This window comes from Camelus bactrianus, chromosome 8 (assembly GCF_048773025.1).
Source record: "Camelus bactrianus isolate YW-2024 breed Bactrian camel chromosome 8, ASM4877302v1, whole genome shotgun sequence".
NCBI classification, from domain to species: domain Eukaryota; kingdom Metazoa; phylum Chordata; class Mammalia; order Artiodactyla; family Camelidae; genus Camelus; species Camelus bactrianus.
This window is the reverse complement of record NC_133546.1, coordinates 43,700,902-43,722,351: the sequence shown is the minus strand read 5'-3', so window position 1 is coordinate 43,722,351 and position 21,450 is coordinate 43,700,902. Positions and strand designations below refer to the sequence as shown.

The window sequence follows — 21,450 nt, the reverse complement described above, 5'->3', positions numbered from 1 at the left end:
AAAGTGGACTAGAAGGGAAAGAGACTGTTGACAAGGAGACAAGTTAAGGGTCTTGCGCCACACTACAAGAGACAATAAAGGCCTCAGCTAGGAATGGAAATAGATGGATGGAAGAGATATTTCAGAGGTGAAACTGACAGGACTAGGCAAGTTCATGATGTGGAGTGCAAGTGTCTGCAAGAGGTAGAAGAAGTTTCTAGGCTAAGAGGAGGATGGTGCCATAACCAAAAGAGAGGTCACTAAAAGCAGCAGCAAGTTTGGATGGGAGAAAACTGGGGCCTGGTAATAGTGGGTTTTAGTGCCACTGGATATTCAGGCAGTGACATCACAAATAAAATGTGTTAATTCAGAACAAAATATACAATTTTGTGAAAAAGAGAAGAGTTAAGATTATTTAGTTTTCATTAAAGGATTCTGATTGATGATTCAAACATGAATAGTACCTCAAAAATTTAACTTATAAGCTGTGTTAAGTATATAGCAAAGTAAAATCCAAAACTTTTTATGAAGGAATTTTGACCTAGAACAACCTCATGTACCCAAGAATCGTTTAAAAACATGCTGATTCATGGGTAATAGTAAAGTGGATAGGTGGAAGACTTTGAGAACCTTAGTTTGGAATTATGAGGTGAAGTGCTTCTGTTGAAATGGTAAATGCATCTCTGTGGTCCCTGTCATTAGGCCCCAATTTAACTTCAGTGCCACAAAAAGAGATGTTCAAGCCAGATGACTAAGCCTGACTGACCGGGCAGCAAGGGGTACAGTCTAGATCTCCTTATGTATTCGTTCCTTTCTTTAATAAATACTTCTCAGTTAATAAATTGAGTCATCCTAGATTTATCCCTGCTATATCCCTAGAGTCTCCAAAAGCCTAAGAAATAAAGGATCATGAAACCACTTTTGTGGGGGGCAAAATAAAACTTCCAATTATTAACTCATGGGTATTACAGCTATTCAGTAGCCAGATTTTTTAAGAACAAACAAACTAAAAAATCTCATCAACATAAATTAAAATAACAATGAAAAGAGAATAGCATACAATTTGACATTAATAAATGTTATATGTGTACTGAGTGAAAAAGGAAAGTCAAACATTCGAAGTGTGGCCAATATGACCAGTAAGTATACTCCCCATTAGATTTATTCATTTTTTTATTGTTAATATTAATAACATTCTGTTTACTAGATACAATGTCATTATTTCAGTTTAGCTTTGAAAACAATGAGAATTCAGTCTTTATGAATGTTTTTACTGATGATGAGCAGTAATATGAAAAACAAAATGGATCAAAAGGTACTTGTTTTACATATGACTACCCCATTAAGATTATGCCAATCGTTTCTTGTAAACCACACTGACATTTTATAGCTATTCATAAATGTAGCAGAAGAACATATACCAAATGTTAATAATGATAATCTTTTGATAATAGGCTTATAGGCTATTTTTATTTCCTTCTTTTTTGCTTATGGGCATTTTCAAATTTTTCTATAATTAACGTTTATCATAACTGTACCAAGAAAAAAAGATATTTTTTTAAAAAGAGGAGAAAAAAAATTGAATAATTTAAAAGAAACATACTTACCAGATCTCTGTGAAGCACCCAATTTGCATGGAGGTAATGGATACCATCAAGAATCTGGTAAAGTAATGATTTAACCATAGATCTTGGCAACTGCATGGGCTTTTTATTTGCTTTTGATGCACGGTGAAACTTAATAATATGCTAAAAATTAAAAAAAAATACTGTAATAATATATAGTTTTTGCCAGTGTCAATAAAACACAATCAAGGCTGCAATAAATTCTCAAAATTTTCAGATTACTTATTAAAGGGCAATAATGACACAGAGAAAAATAATTTGAATAATAAGATCAACCAAAGCAGAATCTACACTGGGGGTGAATGTGACAGTATTAATGTGGGTATAATGATAGACTTAGTGAAACCATTAAGATTTTCATTAAATAAAACCAACAAGTAAAAAGAGTTTATATTTTAAAACCTACCTAAAAATAGTTTTAGTTGTATTCTCTACTAACAGAATGAAAGAGTAAACAAAAGAAAAAAAAACTGTAAATCTTTACCATTCTATGAAGAGTTAGGACTTAGTGCATTTGGGTAATATCACTGACGACATATGTATTAGAATTATTGGAAAGCTCTACTTTCTTTCGGCATAGAATGAAACTAGGATATAGTCTTACTAGTCAGTATTACATAGGAAATCACTAAAAAGGAGCAGGGAGAGAAAAATGGGGAATTTGATCCCACTGAAATAAATACAACTGGATCACCATACTGAAATTTTTATGTCTAAATGTTATATTGTGGGTTATAAAACCACTGTAATGAAAGGGAAGAAATTCTGTCTGCCCTTCATACCCCCACATCCACCTCCATCTCCACCCCACCCTTGTCCAAAACATGCCAAAATGGGTACTGAATATCTATGAAAGAATGGAGAAAACCACAATGGAGGTTCTGCTGTAAGAGCATAAATCTGAAACTTCCTTCAAGGCCTATGAGTTTGTTAAAGTTATTCCTAAAAAGATTTGTAATTTGTAGAAATGACAAACCACACTATATTGAATCAAAATCTAATTATCCAAAATTTGAACTTACTGCCAAGCTTGAATTTTTTTACTTTTAACAACCCCTAGGATAAAAAGTTTAAATGCCCTGACTTCTAATTTTAAATGTTTAGAATCAGAATTTTTGGCTTCTTTTCTATATTCATTAAAAACATCCCCAATATTTGCAAAACCACACGTGTACTTCTGTTTGGTGGAGTCGGTTTTAAATGGCAAAATGCTGCAAGAGACTGACCTTAACTTAGACAGGGAAACTATTCACAAGTGCAAAACTGGTTAAATCTGATCTTCCGTGTGTACCACAAAAAAAAGTAATTTTCACTATACTGTATTAGTAAACTGCCACTAATTGCTTCTGTAAAATTACAATCTCCCACTCAGTAACATTTTCTGAAGTGAAATTTCTGAATATTACAAATACTATCTTCTCAGTAAAATAGGATGTTAATGTTTCATTGCTCTAATTCTTTTAAATCAACATTTACATTTATTATATTTATTTTGAAGTATGGTCAACAGAGCAAGTTTTCCTTTCTGTGCATTAGCAGTATGTAGCACATACGTTTATTTCTTCATACCTATATAAAATAACCCTAAAAGTAAAGTGAGTTTAGACTTACCCACAAATCATGTTCTGCATAATCAAACAGCAGCCACACTTTCCTGTCACTGTGAGAAAGGAACACCTTCTGCAGTGCGATCACATTAGGGTGCTTCAATTCTCGCAAAAGCTAAATGCAAGAGGAAAAGAGGGGTCACTATCCTGTTAGCAGGTGGGGGGGAGGAGGGGATGATGCTTTTCTGACAACTTCAAAGTGAAATTTTTGAAAATCTAGACAATCCAGATAAGCAACATTAAAAAAAAAACCCAAAAAACCGCCCAAATACCACAAGTTAGAGATAAGCTCTGTCAACACCTTGGTGCATATCTTTCCAATCCTTTTGCTTTGTGTATGTGTGTGTTTTTAAAATGGGATCATTTTAAATGCTAAATCGTAAAATGGTAAATGAAAGTTATATTGTATCGCTAAATAAATAAATATATTTTGGTATGTGTGTATTTTTTTTTAACTAGAGGAAAAGCTTCTTGAGAAACAGACATACTGTTTATGTCTACTCTAGCATAGTATGTGTTCAATAAATATTTGACAAAAGAAGGAAGGATATTTAACAATCCCTAACTTAACGCATGCCTAGAGCATGAGATCGATGTTTTTTAGAAGAATGGTTGAGTATAAGGGAACGACTCTCAAATGCCCTGATAAAAATTGGTGTGGAGAAGAGGTCCTGTAAATAGGTAAAAGAAATAAGCCTACACAAAGTAGAAGCTTCAAGCTGGACTCTGATAATAAGAAGGAAAGACAGACCAGATCAGCAAGTGAAAATCCAGTACTTGGCACATAACAGGCATTGCTTGATAAAGTATTTAACAACAATAACATTAGTTACTCAAGGTGAAAGCCTTTAATATGACTGCCACAGGCTGTCCTTACCCAGGGTTCAGACTTAATTGGTAGAAACATCCTCAATTTGGTAAGTATTTTGAATACTTTTTAACGTAAAGCTCTGTGGAAGATAACAAAAGGGGGGGAGGGGACAAAACTTTTATTGAATACTTTCTAGGTGCAAGATGATTGTATGTAAATGTTTTTCTCTCATTTAATCCTTCTAACAACCCAATGATGCACACAGAAGCTGAGGTTTGGTGTAATAAAAATAACCTGACCAAAGTCAAACACTGGAAAGAGAAGAGGTTTGCATTTAAATATATCTGCCTGATTCCAAAGTCCATGCTTTTCCCACTTCAGCTAAAGTCGTCTTCAATCTTCACAACGTGGTAGGGAATACAGAAATAAAAACTGATCAATGAGGTAGACAAAAATAAACTGCTTAGCCATTCTAATAACCTTAAATAAGTAGAGTGTGCTGTGACTGTCTCTATTGGAACCATATAAAAGTCATCGTAACACTCTCTCTGGAACTTTATAGACCATTTCTCAGTTGCCTATTTCTCGACTATTCTCAGTTCTCTCATTCTGGCTCTGTACCTCAGTTCTTCCTCTTCACCTACACCTTGACAACCTTGCTGGAAAGTGCTCTACCAGCTACAATTTGGGCATGATTCCCAGCTATGACTCCCTGGGTTCTCCCTCCAAACCGTATGCCCTGGAACACAGATAAGAGGTAGGATTGGGCTGAGCTGGCTCTGGTGTGCATTCACCTCTCACAGCCTGCCTCAGGAGTCTATCTGTTGGATGTAGGTATGAAAGGAGGAGCTGGGAGAAAAATGACCAGGGAAGACATACAGTCCTACTCCCTGGCTGGGGAGCGGAAGGTGGGGGCCATTAGGTGTGTGCTCAGCTATCCGCTACTATCTCTGTTCCCAGGCCTAAGATATGGTAAGCAGCCATGCTTCCTGCTTTAGATGCAAATGTTAGACATAATATGCTCCTGATTAATGATGGAATCAAAGAAAGTGGCATTTTGGAGGAAGGCCGAGCTATATCCAGACAACTTCCTGCTCACTGAACATGTTAGGCTCCCAGACTCGGTCAAATAATGTATTTAATGATGGCCCCACTTGCCATGGTCAACCTTCAAACACTTGGACCCTGGTAAGGGGCCTTGCTGCAGGCACAATGACTTGTCTCCCTCTTTCTGACTCCTTTATTGATGAACTTATAGAGAGTTTGACTTTATTATGTCTCTACCCAAAATAAGTTCTCTTTGTTGCCTACAGTGGAAGGAAAGGTGAAACTCAAGTCTGCATCTAAATTAGGTTCTTGAAACACCAAACATTGGTACAGACATCTAACCCCTGGACCCCACTTGTCTTGGAGAGAGGATGTCACATGTACCAATATTTAATCAGTACTCTAAAAAATGATGTTTTTTGTGACTATAAATTACTGATCTCTCTACAATGAATCCACCATAAGTCCCACGTTTAAACATTATTTTGAATAGGTAATACATGTATATGATTCAAAAATCAAAATTACATAAAAGGATATATACTGAGATGCCTCATTACCACTCCAATGACCACAGGCCCTCTTGCCTCCTAGAAGTAACAACTTTTATTAGTTGCTTGCTAATCTTTCTAGAGTTTCTTTATGCAAATAAAAGTAAATACGAATATTTACACAAAAGATAGCACTTACTAATTTTCTACTTTATCTTGGAAATCTCTCATTATCAGTACAATATTAGTTTATAGAAATCTTTCTTGTTCCTTCTTACAGCACCATGGTATTCCCAGGTCACTTTTTGTGTGGTAAAATATATACATATATATAACAAAATTTATCATTTTAACTATTTTTAAGTGTACAGTTCAGTGGCATTGAGTACAACCACATTGTTGTGCAACAATCACCACTGTGTCCTTTCTCCAGAACTTCTTCATCATCACAAACAGAAACGTTACACAACATCTCCCCATTCCCCAGACCCTGGTAACTACTACTTCACTTTCTGTCTCTATGAATTTGACTATTCCAGGTACCTCATACAAATGGAATCATTCAATATTTGTTCTTTTGTATCTGGCTTCTTTCACTTAACATGTCTTCAAGGTTCATCCATGTTGTAGCATGTGTCAGAATTTCTTGCCTTTTTAAGGCTAAATAATATTTTGCTATATGCACACACCAGATTTGCTTATTCATTCATCCCTCCCATCATCCTATGGACATCTGAGTTGATTCCATCTTTTAGCTATTATGAACAGTGCTGTCTGAAAGACTGATGTACAAGTATCTGTTTGAATCCTTGCTTTCAATTTTTCTATATACTCAGAAGTAGAACTGCTGGATCCTGTAGTAATTCTATGTTTGATTTCTTTAAGGAACTGCCATACAGGTTACCTTTAAATATGACACACAGGAGGGAAGAGTGTAACATTTGCAACTGCAAGCATTTACTAGGAATTTTCCCCTACTCCCCGAATTTGCATTGTACAGCAATATACACTTTCTATTCCTGCATACCTGTTACGCCTTTTCTACCTTATAGGTCTTTACAAGTCACTAAACATCAATGTGAGGGCAGGTTGAGGCTAAGAAATAGCAAACTAATGTTACCTGTGTCTGTTTTGTTCCCTCTCCTAATTCATTTTTCACTCTACAGCCAAAGTGGTATTTCTATTTACTGAAAGAAAAAAGTAAATTTCTCTACTGCTATTTACTGAAGAAACAAACAAAAACAGTAGACAACACAAAAGTTCAGTAAGAAAACTGGTAAGTAAATTAATTGATGGTATATCCACAAATCAGTCTCAAATATATATGCTAAGAGTTTAAATACGTGAGAAAAGACATGCTATAATGCTATAATGCAATAATATTGTGATGGAATATAAAAAGGCTGCATGGTGACCATTTTGTAATGTATAGAAAAATCAAATCCCTGTGCTGTGTACCTGGAACTAACAGTGTTGTAGGTCTAATATACTTCATTTTTTTTTTTTTAAATAAAGAAGGAAAAAAAAAATGTGGCTATTTTTTCCACCAGTCAGTTACAGAATTTCCCATATCTTTGCCTTCCTCAGATTTAAATTTCATCTTTTATTTTGGAGGAGGGTGAAGGGGATCAGAATATGCCATCCCAAAATATGAATGATTTTGAGCTGAAGACACTTGCGATTCAATGGAGGTAGAAAAAAAGGCTTCCTGGAGTTTCCCTTATCTGACTAAAAGCAGAAACTCTAAGAAATGAGGACTGCCATAAATTCCCTCTCCCAGGGAAGTTTTATGACCATGAAGAAGACAGAAAGTCGGCACTGAGATGGACCAGCACAAACAAAGCATGCTAAGATAGCCCTTATCTTCCATTAGTTTCCCCTATATATTTACCTTCCCACAGTCTACAACCCCTGGAAGTCTAAAAACCCTTTCCTTTGTCTTGTCACGTCTCTACAATTTATTACTCTTTGTTAAAAATGGTATATGAGGTCTCAGGCCTACCCATTTTGGGGGGTCTTCATTGCTTTTCTAGGAAGGCCCCTGTGTCACATAAAAATTAACATCAAATAAAATTTGTATGTTTTCTCGTTAAAAAATTAAAAATTAAAATGAAGGGCTGCAAAATGTATAAAACAGGAAATATTACAAAACCTTAGTATTGTTATCTCTGGGTGGTGGGATTATCTGTGATTTTTCTTTCTATTTTTCTATTTTACAAGTTTTCTACAACAAGCATCACTCTTACAATTTACACACACACAGTCACCTGCATAAGACAGCCCTTTCTCTCTATAAATCTACCTGTTAAGATACTATCATGCTAGCTAAGCTTCTTATACAGTTGATCAAGGATAAAAGAAGGGGATATAATCATGGTTGTACTTTCCTAAATTCTTGGCAATTTCAGATTTCACCAATGGACTTTAATCTCTTGTCACACAAATATTTGTTCAACATGACATGCAACTACAAACAGGCTTTAATCACATCTATAGAGCAATTAGGTATAGCAGGATTTTCCTGTGAAAATCTCACACTAAGTGACATCTCCTGTGCCAGACACTTATAGAAGACTAATGTGACCCTCATTAGGGTATTAATGAAGAATGTGCAGTGGGCAAGCCAGGGCTCAATCTGCTCCCCCTTCAAGGGCATATAAGTGACTATAAACGTGTCCACTTTTCACTGTCCTAGACACATAACAATCTAAAGCTGTAATCTTAAACTTTTTTCTCTAAAGCACTATTTTGGATCCTGACTACATTCAGGGAGCCTTGTGCTAGACTAGCAATTACAGAATCCATCTGTATTTTTATCTACACATCTTTCTTCCTCTTTCATCCCCACTTTCTGTTCTCCAAGTCTCTGATGCCCCAGGGCTTCCAGATTTCTTTTTCAGGATACCTAAATGGAAAGGGTCCTCTTATACTTCAACAACTCACTTATCTCACAGTAAACCCAATTTTTCATTCTTATTTGATCCGTTATAAGTAACAGTATGATTCATTAGACTATTGATCTTTATTTTTAGAAAGTCTGTTTTAGAAAGCATTCATTGAGTGTATCCTCTTTTTTAAAGTATAACCCTCCCCTCCCTGCAAAAAAAAAAAAAAAAGGACCTACATGAAGCAGAGTATTTTACGGCAAACAGGAGATATACCTAACTTCAAAATGCCCCAGCATTCCTCAACTGAAATTTAAGAATTTGCATTTTGAAACCTGACATTTCCACACCTGTGACAAGTTTTTGGACAGACTTTACAAGCACATAGATACAATATAACCTTCCAGCAGGTGGCACTCATACTCTGAAGAGGGGTCTATAAAACAGTAAGTAAATCAGCCCCGGGTCAAGGTGGCCCTAAATTTTTTGCTTTATTTTACTTTAGTGACACAGTTTAGATACCAGTCATAAGCTTCAAGGAGGTTAATGTGGCCCATTGCCACCCAACAGAAGTAACAGTGAGGTAGCAGGTATAATGCACAAAGAAAAGCTTTTAGAATTCAGAGACCTGAGTCTGAGCCCTGACCATAGCTGTATGACATAAAGCAAACGGCTTAACCCCTCTTACGAAGAATAAAAGTAGCTACTGACAAACACACCACAGTTTCTGTAAGGATTTAACGAATGTATGCTGACTATATAACAAAATGCTTTGAAAATAATAAATACTTGACAAATTGTAACTATTACTCTTACAACCACCATTACTGGCAAGAATGTTATGAGGACTAAATGAGATAAAACATGTGGAATGCATGCTAGAAGTTCTTGATAAACAATAGCTGTCATTGTTGTACATAAGTAAGAAAGGCTAAGCACTCAGGCAGTAGGAGATACTTGTTAGAGAAAAAGGCTGTGATGGGAAATGCGATGGAAACAAAGTGCCTGAAACACTCCTTTAGTAGATTCTATAATAATAGTATGGCTATAGGAAAGTAATTTTGCTTTCCATTTTGCAGCAAACAATCTAGTTTCTTTTTGTCTCTGATTTCAAGTACTACATGTACTTGGTCTGAAAGATCTGAAACCAAGTGAGATCTGCAGTAAATAAGAAGTTTACACCCCCATGACTATGATAGCATATATGTTCTTTTTAACTATAAGTGTTTAATCTTTTATGTAACATATTCCACATGAGAAAATCGGATACACTCCTTATAAATCAATGGCACTCTGAATATACAAACTTTAAATATGAAAAATGAAACAGATGTAAATCAAAATAGTTTACAAAGTAAAATCTAAATTACCTGGAATTCTCAGGGGCATTCTGATTCATTGAGGGATAATCAGAAAAGCTTTATATTTGCTTCAATGATCTTTGCTGAAAACTTTCCCTACCTTCACAATTATCAAAACTAGATTTATCTTTGACTCTAAGCATATTTTTAGTGTCTTGGGGTTTCAATAAATACAAACTCCTAACAAATGTTTATTTCCTTCTCATTTATCCTTTTCCTCCTTGAAGTAAAATAAGGAGGAAAAAAAAACAACTTAAAACTCCTTATTTACATCCTGCCTTAAAAAGAAAAAAAGTATTGTCTTATTCTCTTGTCTCTAATCCTCTTTTCTTTCTCCTCTATCCTGCAGTCTCTCTAGACATCTTACCCATGTGTCTGAGGTTTACCTACAACTTCTATGGAGAATCCCAAATTTCAATCTCTAGCCCTAATGTTGCCCCTAAACTTTGACATCAGTTTCCAACTGTGCATTCATACATCCACATGGAAATCTCACTGTACCTCGAAACCCACAGATCCAAAACTGAGCATCATTTGCCCACCTCTACCTCTTAGTGTGTCCACTGTTCCCGCGATTACACCAGTATTTCCCAATCACCAAGGAAGGCTCAAAACCTTAAAACCAATCAGTGTTCAGTTACTGAACAAGTGCTATATACTGTCTTTTAAATATCACTCATGAATTCTCACCTTGATAACTAAAATAAATCCTTAATTAGTGTTATTGTGTCTGCCTAGAAAGGTCTTCCCTATCCTCTTTGCTTGATTAACACCCCCTTGCTTTTTAGAAAGGACTAATTTGTCACTGCTTCTAAAAAGCCTTCCCTGAAACTCCTAGTCAAAGTGGGCGTCTCTCTTCTGTGTTTACATCCATGCTGTATTTCTCTTAACATATCACTAATTAAATAAAATTATGACATAGTTTAGTTATCTATCTTCCCTAATAGATTGTACGGTACTAGAATGCAGGAACTATGTCTTCCATCTCTATATTTCCATTGTCTACAAGGCAGACACATGGAAGGTGTTCCACAAATGCTGGCTGAATTAATGAGTGATAATCTATCGCCTATCTCTTCTAATACATCCTATGCACTGACATCAAAATACCTTCCTAAAACAAGAAGTCTAATAGTGTTAACTCTCCCATTCTAAAATCTTAAAAGGGTTCAAGGTTAAAACTTTCAAATAGAACATTCAAAACCATCCACTCCAAAGGCTAAAGCTATTTTTCCTGCAAATAATTTATTTGGGGGGAGGGAGGGCTGAGATTCAAGATTTAACTTCATTGTAAAGATTCTAACCAAAAATGAAGCAGGTAGATAAGATTCAAGTTAGGGACCAGTGAGTTCTGCCCCGATAAAGGGAATATCATAACTGGCATATGTTGTCGGCTTCACCTTCAGGCTACTCCCTCTACAGTCATCATGAATGGCCTCCCAAGGTGTCCACTGCACAGAATTCTGCCCATTACCTATTGTCTCCCATAAAGCCTTGCCCTGGGACATGGGGATGAGGCAGAAACATAATGGAAAATACCCAGTAGGTAACAATGATTTAAATTCATTAATAGACATTTAAGTGCCCAGAATATTTCAGGCATAGGGAGTCTCAGGGATTCAGGGCCTAACAGAGACCAAAGAGGAGACAGAATAAACAAATAATTTTAAAACTATACTAATGATAAGGCTGTTAAGAAAAACACAGAACAAGCATATACAGCAGATGCAGACATAACCTAGTCTGGAAGGTCAGAGCAAGTCCTCCTAATGAACTATGCTTGCTGGAAAGAGGGAACTGACACTCACGGAGCCTCAGCCGGCAAGAAAGTGTACCTGCACCTGCATTCTTGGCATGTCATGAATACACCGAATCTAAGAACCCCCTCCCATTAATCATCTTCTAGGAGCAAGTATCAAATGAAATCCCTACTTGATTCTAAACTTGCTACGGCAGAGCACATCTCTCTTCTTTCCACTTGTAGCACAGGACCTGGCACAAAGCACGCATGCAACAAGTTGTGTTGACTAAGAAAAGGAAAGCAACAGTACATGAACTGGTTTTCAAATATGTTGGTTAGGTGACATTTATCCCACATTAAGAGAATACTGTTTTCAAAACTGCCATTATCTTTTATCAACAAGAAACTTTCAAACAAAATTAAGAATGTTTAAGAATTAGGGGGAGGGTATAGCCCAGTGGTAGAGCACATGCTTAGAATACAAGAGGTTCTGGGTTCAATCCCCAGTACCTCTATTAATAAATAAATAAATAAGTGAACCTAGTTACCTCTCCCCAAAACAAACCAAAAAAAATACAAAAAAACCCAATAGTTTGAAACTTTTTTTTAAAAAAGTTTAAAATTTTTTTAAAAAGAACATTCAAGAATTTGATAAGCATGAAAAATAACTTGAAGTTAGTAATTAATTAATTCAGCAAAATTAAGTAGTAGTTTTATCCTTGATGCCCATTAATAAACCTTATTTTATCTCAGTGCACTCACAAGCTATCTGGTTTTATATCTAACCCATAATTTTATAACTAGCATTTCTAAAACGTACAGTTTACATTTTCTTTAGTAAAAGCTGGCAACCAAGTAGTTCTGGAATTCATCTCCTTTCCCCCTCAACCCTAGACACTGCCAGCTGAGGATGTGCAGGGAGAGGGAGGGGCTTTTACTTTCTGAAAAAATCTGTCTAATACATGTTAAATATTCCATTTTTCAGAATGACTGGCAATACCAATGGTCACACAACCCACCTCAAATGCTACAAGAAAATGTACGAACATGTACAATGTATAGCTAAGGGTTTTGATTAAGTATTAACGGCTAAATTACCAGTACCAATAATTCAACGTATTTCATATCACTGTGCTTCTAGAGAAGATAAATGCAGTGAAGTCAAGTCTCAAATAAATTCATCATTTATAGTTCCTGAAGACCTCACAGGAATTTTAACAGTAGTAATAAGGAAAGCTTCTAAGTGATCTGACCAAACTACAATCCAGGAAATGTCTACTGTATTGTTTCCATTAAATAGAAAATCTACTTCCTTCCTACTCTGCTAAGAAATCATTATATGCATTATGAGAAAACACAGAGAGGGATGAGTTTCCACAATGAAATAAATTATTCCTTTTATATTATATATTAAACATCTACTAGATTTAATCAATAAAATTCTATTTCTATTGAGTGTTAATAACTTTAATTTTTTAAAGAGAGCTGCATTGTGACATATGTGGCTTTTATGAAAATATGTTAAACAATTAGAAAAAAACAGAAGTCACTATATTATAATAATTAAAACAGTTTACAACACTACAACTTTCTACAATTTTGTGTTTAGCAGAGCACATATGCAAAAAGAACATTAACTTTAAAGTAAGCTTTCTTTGACTTAGGAGCTTTGAAATTTAGTATCTACTCAAGCTTGACTAGAAAACACATATAAAATGTCACATCTCACTAGGCTCTCCTCTTTGAAATATTCTTCTCCAACATAAGTTCTGGTTATACTCTTCAATAAACTTAAAACAAACAAATATCCACTATGGGGAAAGCTCCTTTTAAATAAAGTCCACAGGGGAAAGGAGGATCATACATACATGTGGAATAGCGCCCCCATTATAAGTTATACACCTTAATAGTCTCAGGAATTGATAAGATTGAAGTTAAAAGAAGTTTAGTTAACATTGCTTATAAAGAGATCACCAAAATTACAGACTTTTTAAAAATGCTAGAGTATCTCAGAATCTCAGAATACTGACAGAAAACCACACAGCTCAGATGCATATACAACAGGTAATTATGAGGACATGTATTTTGAGTTTTTTTTTTTTCCTTTGGTGTCAAAGGATGTGTTTGTTCTGGCTACACAACCAATCTATTGCCCAACTGCCTGTTTGATAAAGGCAGATAACTACAAAATGACTAGCCAGGATTAGGCGCACAGTCCAGTTACTAAATTAAGTAAAATTAAAGGACTACAGGGGAATAAAATCAAGACTTTGTTTTCACTAACATGGCAACCACACCATCTATTTTATACAGCCAGAGCATCCACTGAAAGCTTGTTTGTTGTTTAATTTCACTAACTTGTCTCATGCATCTTTACTACTTACATTATCTTTTTCTCCCTTTATCCACCCTCCATCCTCCACAAACCCTTGCCAGATTTTCACTTCCTTTGCTCCTTTTTGATACATTAAGGGCTTTAATATTAATTATCTCATGCTCTTCAAATCCCAATGGCAATTATATGCACCACTCATTTGGAATTTAACAAATGATCTCTTGTATTATTTATATTTTTATACATATATATATCTTAATGTTTATATATACAGATATATACTTACATTAACTACTTGGTAAACTGTACGGTCATTCCACATTTGAGTGTAGTCAATTATCAGTAAATCCTTTTAGTTATATTTTTAAGTTCTTGTATAACCCAGATGTAAAAAGTTGTTCAGGACGTAGGTTCCATGACTAAATAAATTTAGGTAATTTTACATATGCTCCAGGAATGTGGGACCATAGGTCAAGGCTAATTCTGGACACCATGAGGCCAGTAAGTCTAGAAGAGAGAAGGAGGGAGAACAGCACCTGACATGGGTAATGGCAAAAAGGACAGAAAGGACGACATAGATAAAAAGAGGGCAGGAAAGAATCAGGATTTAGTAATTGATGGGCTAACGGCAAATGATCCAGGATGGTATAAGCAACTGAGTAGACAGTGGTACCAATTTGAGAAAAAGCATTACAGCTTTGAGGTGAGGAGAAATGTTGATTTTAGAATCAGACCTAATAAGTTTGAGATGTCCATGGGGCATACTGATGGTGGTCTTGGGTATGGATCTGGAACTCAGGAGAGACTGCTCAGCTGGAGGCAAAAACCTGGGGAGTCATCAGCATAGAGATGAGATTGCCCAGGAAGTGTTTTTCATGAAAAGATGGAGGGTCAATTAGTAGAGAGCTCTTTTGAGGAAAAAAACAAACTTAAGGGGCTGAAAAAGAGACAGTTAAGAGAAAGATGATCACATAAAAATTTAGAATATATGCTTCAGAAGTAGAAGCCTCTTCCTGGGAGAAAAAAATGTATTGTCATAAAAACAAAGAATTTTCTTCCTCTCAGAAAGGAGACCAGATAATGATTTCAAGTGTTGAGAGAAATGTCCACTGGATTTGTCAACCTCTATTGGAGGTATTAAGGAAGTGTAAAAAGAACAGCTTTCTCCACGGAAACCAGAACTTCCATGAGGATAGACACCACACCTGTCTTGTTCGTTGTTATCTATTGCAAGGAGAACAAGCCCAGTCATGTGGTGGGCACTCAATACTTTTTGAACCAAACTGAAGGTGAAAACAAAGCCAGACTGCAACAAGAGCTAGGCTGCCCTTGATAGTTAATGGTGAGGAGAAACCACTTGGCAATGAATGGAGAGGCACTAAGGGCTCAGTGAGGTGGTTTTATACTGTTTTGCTTTGTTAAGATAGGAGAGACTTCAACATTTTTTAAATATGGAGAGAGAAGAATCTATAGGGAAGGAAGGAAAAGTAAACATCTGCTATATTTCACGTATGACCCTTCTAGAATTATCTGCTAATTCTAACCCAAAAGAATATCTAATTGGTTGAAGATTTGAAATTAGAGCAGGGAAAAAACAAATCAAGCAACATAGGATTATGATACACAACAGAATGGAATCAAGTACTAAACCACTACATCTTTTCCCAGCTTCTTCCCTTCCTTTACTTGTAAACTCACAAAGTCTTTAGAGAGTCCCTGTAACAGTGGCAACAAAACCTTGTGAAAGTCATTGCTTGATAAAGATGAGGAGGTGAGGAGGGGGCATAACTAAGGGAACAAGTAAGGAAGAAGATGCTGAAAGATCCTTCAGGAAAGGTATTCTCAAATCAGGAACTACCAGCATAGTTTCGGTTGTCAATATAGTAACATAGAAAGATCCACACCGCTTACAAAACATGAAACACGAGCTCATGTAAACTTCCATGTTTCAGAACACCTCAGTTCTAAATCTATGCAATCTAAATGTGGGCAGTTTTTAAAAGACCTGATCAAACAAAATAATGCTACTACATCAGCAGTTTCTCTTACCCAAAAAATATTCCTGAAAGTATCAACCCTGAAACTCCTTTGACAATCCTGATTTTCCAGCTTTCTCACTGGCTGACCTCTTGCTTGCATCCTGCCTCTGGCCACACCAAGCCACCTCTAGGTGATGCAATGTACTAAGCTACTTCATACCACAGCTGTTTCATTGCCAGAAAGGAATTTACCCCAACCTGCAATTACTCAGACACTCACCTTCAAGATTCAGCTCAAGCATCCTGTCTTTTTTGCAGCCTTTTCCTGATGGTCCCTTTTTATCTTTCCCTGATCACCACTCACCCTCTCTCAAAATACAACCGGCCACTCTTCATTGATGCTTGTAGAGCCAAAATAACGTGGAGTCATTTATGTCAGGGGTAAAGTGGAGATGGTCAACCCAAGTGTATAAAGGAAACTTAACCTAACCTTAGAGGAATTTACAGCTCTTCTCAGAAACTAGCAGAGGATACCAGCCAATCCCCAAATTCCAAGTCTGTTCATGCCATCTCTGGACTTCCTTGTTCTCCTGACCCAGCAAACCATCTAAAGAAAAAAAGAAGACCACTAGGCAACCAATCAACTGAAAAAAGCCAAATAACATCCACATATATCCCATATAAATCCCGTAGCCTGTGAGCAACTTAGAACTCACTGTTCTTATAGTCTTGAGTTTCCCAGCTTACAGGTTGAAGCCTTGCAATAAATCTATCTTTCTGCTTTGTTTATTAAGCATACAGAGTTTGGTTTTTGGCATACCCCCCTGTGCTCATTTACCTCTATCATACCACTTACAACATCTGATTGTTTTATAGCATCTGACCAGACTGCCCCCTGCCACTGTTCCAGGCTGTAGTCCTCCTTTTTCACTCACCTTATTCCCATGAGCCTAGGACAGAACTTGACATATAATGTGGAGTCTAAGCAAAGTGAAATATGAAAGACTGCTGCCCAAAACTTTGGAAATACAATATTCAAGACTATCCACCAAAGTAAACCTAACTAGATATCTATCTATAGGTTTTCAACAATCCACATCACCATTAGAGCTACTGAATTTGAACATTACAAATAAGCAATAACAAAACAGAACCATTTCCAACTAGAAACAAATGTACTGTTTTTGCCTCAATTATGAACGATGCAAGTTAAAACATAAAACTCACTGTACACTATGTTGTCTTCCCAGATGTAAACGTGATTAAAACTGTAATTCAACAGCAGGAATGTGTTTCAGTTATACTGCTGTATCTCCATTGGTCTTAATTTTACAGATTTTCTATAGCCTCAAAAATAGTTGTTGCAGTTCTAAAGTAGAGTGATGAAATCTATCAGAAGTCATAAATCTTTCATCAACTTACCGTACGTCATTTTTGGTTAATTGGTATATCTTATGTTAATGACTTAGACACATAAAAGTTTTAAATATTTTTAAATTATAAAAGTAATATATGCTCAATAGCAAGACCTGAATCAGAAAACACAGAAAAGCACAAGGATCACCTGTAATCCTACCAACCAAAGACAACTTGTTAATATTTTGATCTGTATCTTCTAAACTCTCTCCTATACACATATACAAGAATCACCATGACCATGAAAAAGCTGCCATTTATCACAATCTTATCACAGAACAATATAGGTACCACACTAAGCAGTTTGGCCATATTATTTCATTTAATCTTCAAAACAACCCAATGAGATAGTACTGTCTCCAATCTCTCTTTTACAATGGAAGAATTAGGGAGGCTTAGAGGTTAAGCAACTTGCACAGTCACTTAGCTAATAAATGGCAGAGTAAGAATTAAGATCTTTTGATGCCTGAGTTCCAGATCCTATCTATCTATGTATACATGTGCATACACTCACATAATATTTCCAAGCATGTCCCCAAAATATGGGAACACCTTAAACACAGTTTTGTAATCAGCCTTCTTTTCACTTAACATATTGGAAACAACCTTTCTGTCAATATATTTCTATCTACATCAGCAGTTTTAATGGCTGCATAAGTATTCCACAGTCTGGTTATGAAATAGACTGCTTTAAATAATACAATTTACGTTACACCAGTATTGTATTTGCTTTTTAATATTATAAACAATGCTGTGATAAGTAGCTTCGTACATTTGTCTGATTAACTCCTTAAGATAAAAATAACCAAAAGAGAAAAGCTCTTTTTTTTAAGGCTTTTTGTACTTACTCAGTTCCTAGCTACATTTCAAGTGCTCAAAAGCCCTGTAACTAGTAGCTACCATATGGGACATCACAGATATTTCCCTCCTTGCAGAGAGTTCTGTTGGACAGTGCTGGTCTAGGCTGTTCTAGTTCATGCAGATCATCGTTGGAGTTCTTGAATAGCACAGAGCCTCCCCTTTTGGCCTGAAGCTGGCTGGGCTAGGAAGCCCCTCTATATCCACCTACTCCTGAGGACCACCCTCCACAGTGACTTTTGCTCCAATCCTGCAGCTGCAGCACATAGGATGTGCTGTGGAGGGTCAGCTCCCTCCTTCTGCAGCTCCACCCAGGCTAGGAGATAGAGATTTTACCTACTGACATCTCTGTTCCTATTTCTGTCTCCAGCCCTAGCTCCCAGCCTGAACATGTTACTAGGTTTATACAGAGAGGCAGGCTTTCTGACCAACGTTAGCAAGTTTCCCTTGAATGGCTGGAACCTGGCAGGGTGACGTGTACCCTTGCTCTGCTCTTACCTCTCCTGTTTCCTACCAGATGAGACTGGGAATGAGATCCTTTAAAAATCTTCCAAGGGTGATATAAATTGTTCCAAATCTACTACTTGGGTTGTTTAAATAGAAAATCAGTAAGAGGGTGACAGGTGAATCACCACCTTGCACTAAGAAGTTAAAACTTTTAAAGTTTATAGATACTAAAACAGTTTTAAATAACAACTTGACATCTCAACTGGTTCTCTTTACTTTTCCATTTAAAATCTGTTTAAGAAATAAGTACCTAGAAAAGGGTTTGCCTTAGTAAAGTGTCAGAATATAATAAGCAAGAAATAGCAAATTGTCACAAATTTATTATGTAAACAGCAACAAGACTTTACATAGGATCTTTATTTACGGAAATGCAATTTATCTGAGGTAGAAGGGAAAGCGGTATTTTCCAATTTTCTACGCTAAGAAAATATCACCCCACATATAATTACCAAATGAAAGCACAAAGACAAAAAAAAAAAAAAAAAACAGGAATTCTAATTTACAATTCTAATTCACAGTCATACCAGAAAGCCCATTTTAAGACCTTGAAATTTATTCTTGAAATTTTAGACACCAGCAAAAAAAAATTTATGAGTAGAATCTGACCAAAATTAATATTAAAGATAAAGCTTCTTATGCATAATCATGTATTTTTTAGTGACATACATCTGGGTCACATTATGTATTACTATTTTGCCAAGCAGACAAATAGGATTTTGACTTAAGGAATTCATTTTATTCATCGTCACAAAAAAGATTATAGTATCAATTTTAATTTCATGCTCAAACTCACTCTAATTCAGTCAACAAAATATATAGAGTTGAAAATTATGACATATATCTAGTAGATCACATATAACAATGCGAAGTACATACCAGACACCATCTGAGAAGAAAGGATGCTTGTGACTAGCAAAAGCAAATAATAGAAAAACATTCATTTCTACACAAATAAACAAAATTAATCTTGAGGCCAACTCAAAAACAGTTTTGTTATGTAAGCCTTCACTTCGTGCTTTGTCTAAAGGCCAAGACTCCTGGAGGGGGAGAGCTGTCCTTGCCCTTCAGCAATTCTCATGGGAGTCATTTTGATCTCATCTGGGGAAGGTCTGAAACCAGCATGTTCTATGACTGCCAGACCTGGCTGACCTGTGGAAAGGATCAGGAGCCAACCACACAGAAACAACTCTGAACAGTACCGTAGGCCATCAGTCAAAAGATGGAGCAGGTTTAAATGGAAATAGAATACACCCCTAAAATACACAAGAAGAATCTAATCCACAAGGCTGCAGACTTCATTTCTGCATTAGATTCAAGTACTGCATCCAAAAAACAAGGGGCAAGCCACAATGATATAATCTTATCCTGTCTATAAGAGAGCTTAAATATCATTTATTTATAAGTATTAGAGATATCCATTATAAACTTTAAAGTTCTCAAAAGCAAGAAGGGCAATGTAAGAAATGAGAAACATTTTACAAAGAAAAGAAATTCAAGTACACGAAAAAGCTAAAGGTTTTTGAAGTTAAAATCCTACTCTAATTAAACCTAATGAAAAGAGGAAATGATACCTACTCTAGGTTTCTTAGGGATATACTGTGATACACAATATTAGTGTCTGCATATTCATATATTAATAATGGATAAACACTGAATGCCAGCTATTTGCTGTAGGGAAAGATTACGAAGTAATAAATTATGCCTATTTATTAATTATACCTTTTATATCAAAAGCTAATTACTTTTTCAAGGAAGGGCTTGTCTTGACAAAAAACCTTAGTAAATGAAACATGATTCAGATTTCAAAAGGGTGTCTGAATTATGCAAGTCATACATTTTATACCAGGCTCAACAAACAGACTTTTATGTACTACAGCTTTAACAGATGTAGGCAAATTTACTCATCAATTAAAATAGGGAAATCCTAGTGCCTTATTCACCCCTCAGAAAAATATGTTGGCATAATTAAACAAGAAGGAGCAAGAAAATTACTGAAAGACAACAATCTGATACTTGTTAGTAAAAGGGAAAAAATGAGATCATTTTGAAGAAGAATTTATAGGCTAACTAAATACATATATAATATGTTTACCAAATAGATCAAATAGATATATGAACCTCAGGTAGTTTTTGGTACTAGCTTGTAAGGGTAGCTACTTTTTTTTTTTCTTTTTTTACTGCAGTTGCACACATTTACAACCCTCTGAGATAGTGTCTCCCCAAATGCTGTTACATAAGATATTAATAGCCAGGCTTCCCCCTGTCTCCCTCAACAGAAAAGTTCTGGGCTCAAATAAGTTTGGAAACGCTGAGTTGAAAAGGTTTCTTGATTACATCTCAGAGCCCTTAACAGGCTACGGTATGCTATGGCCTGCCAAAAAGGGGTGAGTGGCCTTTCCTAAATACATTTGACCATGGAATCCTCCCCCTTCCAAAGCAGAGCTTCTAGTAATATGTCCAGATATTAGTATTCTGTGCAACATAATTTAGGAAAGAAATACTACTCTCAAGACAGCCTACATGTTCTATGTTGAATAGAAACATAAATTTACTAGATAAGCTATACAATAAACTTTAAATAACGCTGGGTTTTTGGAAATAGCTGGTCTATATGGAACCACAGTGCTAACATCTATGGACAACTTCTCTTCTAACACATTTCACAAAGACGTCAGGACCTCTACTTTACTAGCTCTCATCCTTCCCTCCCTCTTTTATCCCTGTCTTTGGGGTCCTTGCTACCCAGGGTTCCTTGGTAAGGCAGAGGAAACAAGGATGGTGAAACATGAGAGGATCTAGGAAAGTGAA

The 21,450-nt window shown here is 36.0% G+C and overlaps 1 protein-coding gene across 2 annotated transcripts in view; it reads right to left on the bottom strand.

Annotated features, from left to right (window-relative positions):
* The window catches only part of CDK19 (cyclin dependent kinase 19), a 136,146-nt gene that overhangs the window by 45,686 nt on the left and 69,010 nt on the right, over positions 1 to 21,450 (bottom strand). For both annotated transcript variants that reach the window (XM_074368481.1, XM_074368482.1), the window contains 2 exons: positions 3,216 to 3,326; positions 1,587 to 1,727 (listed from right to left, as the gene is read on the bottom strand). In XM_074368481.1, the coding sequence (XP_074224582.1) occupies positions 1,587 to 1,727; positions 3,216 to 3,326 (252 nt within the window). The remainder of the gene's footprint in view (positions 1 to 1,586; positions 1,728 to 3,215; positions 3,327 to 21,450) is intronic.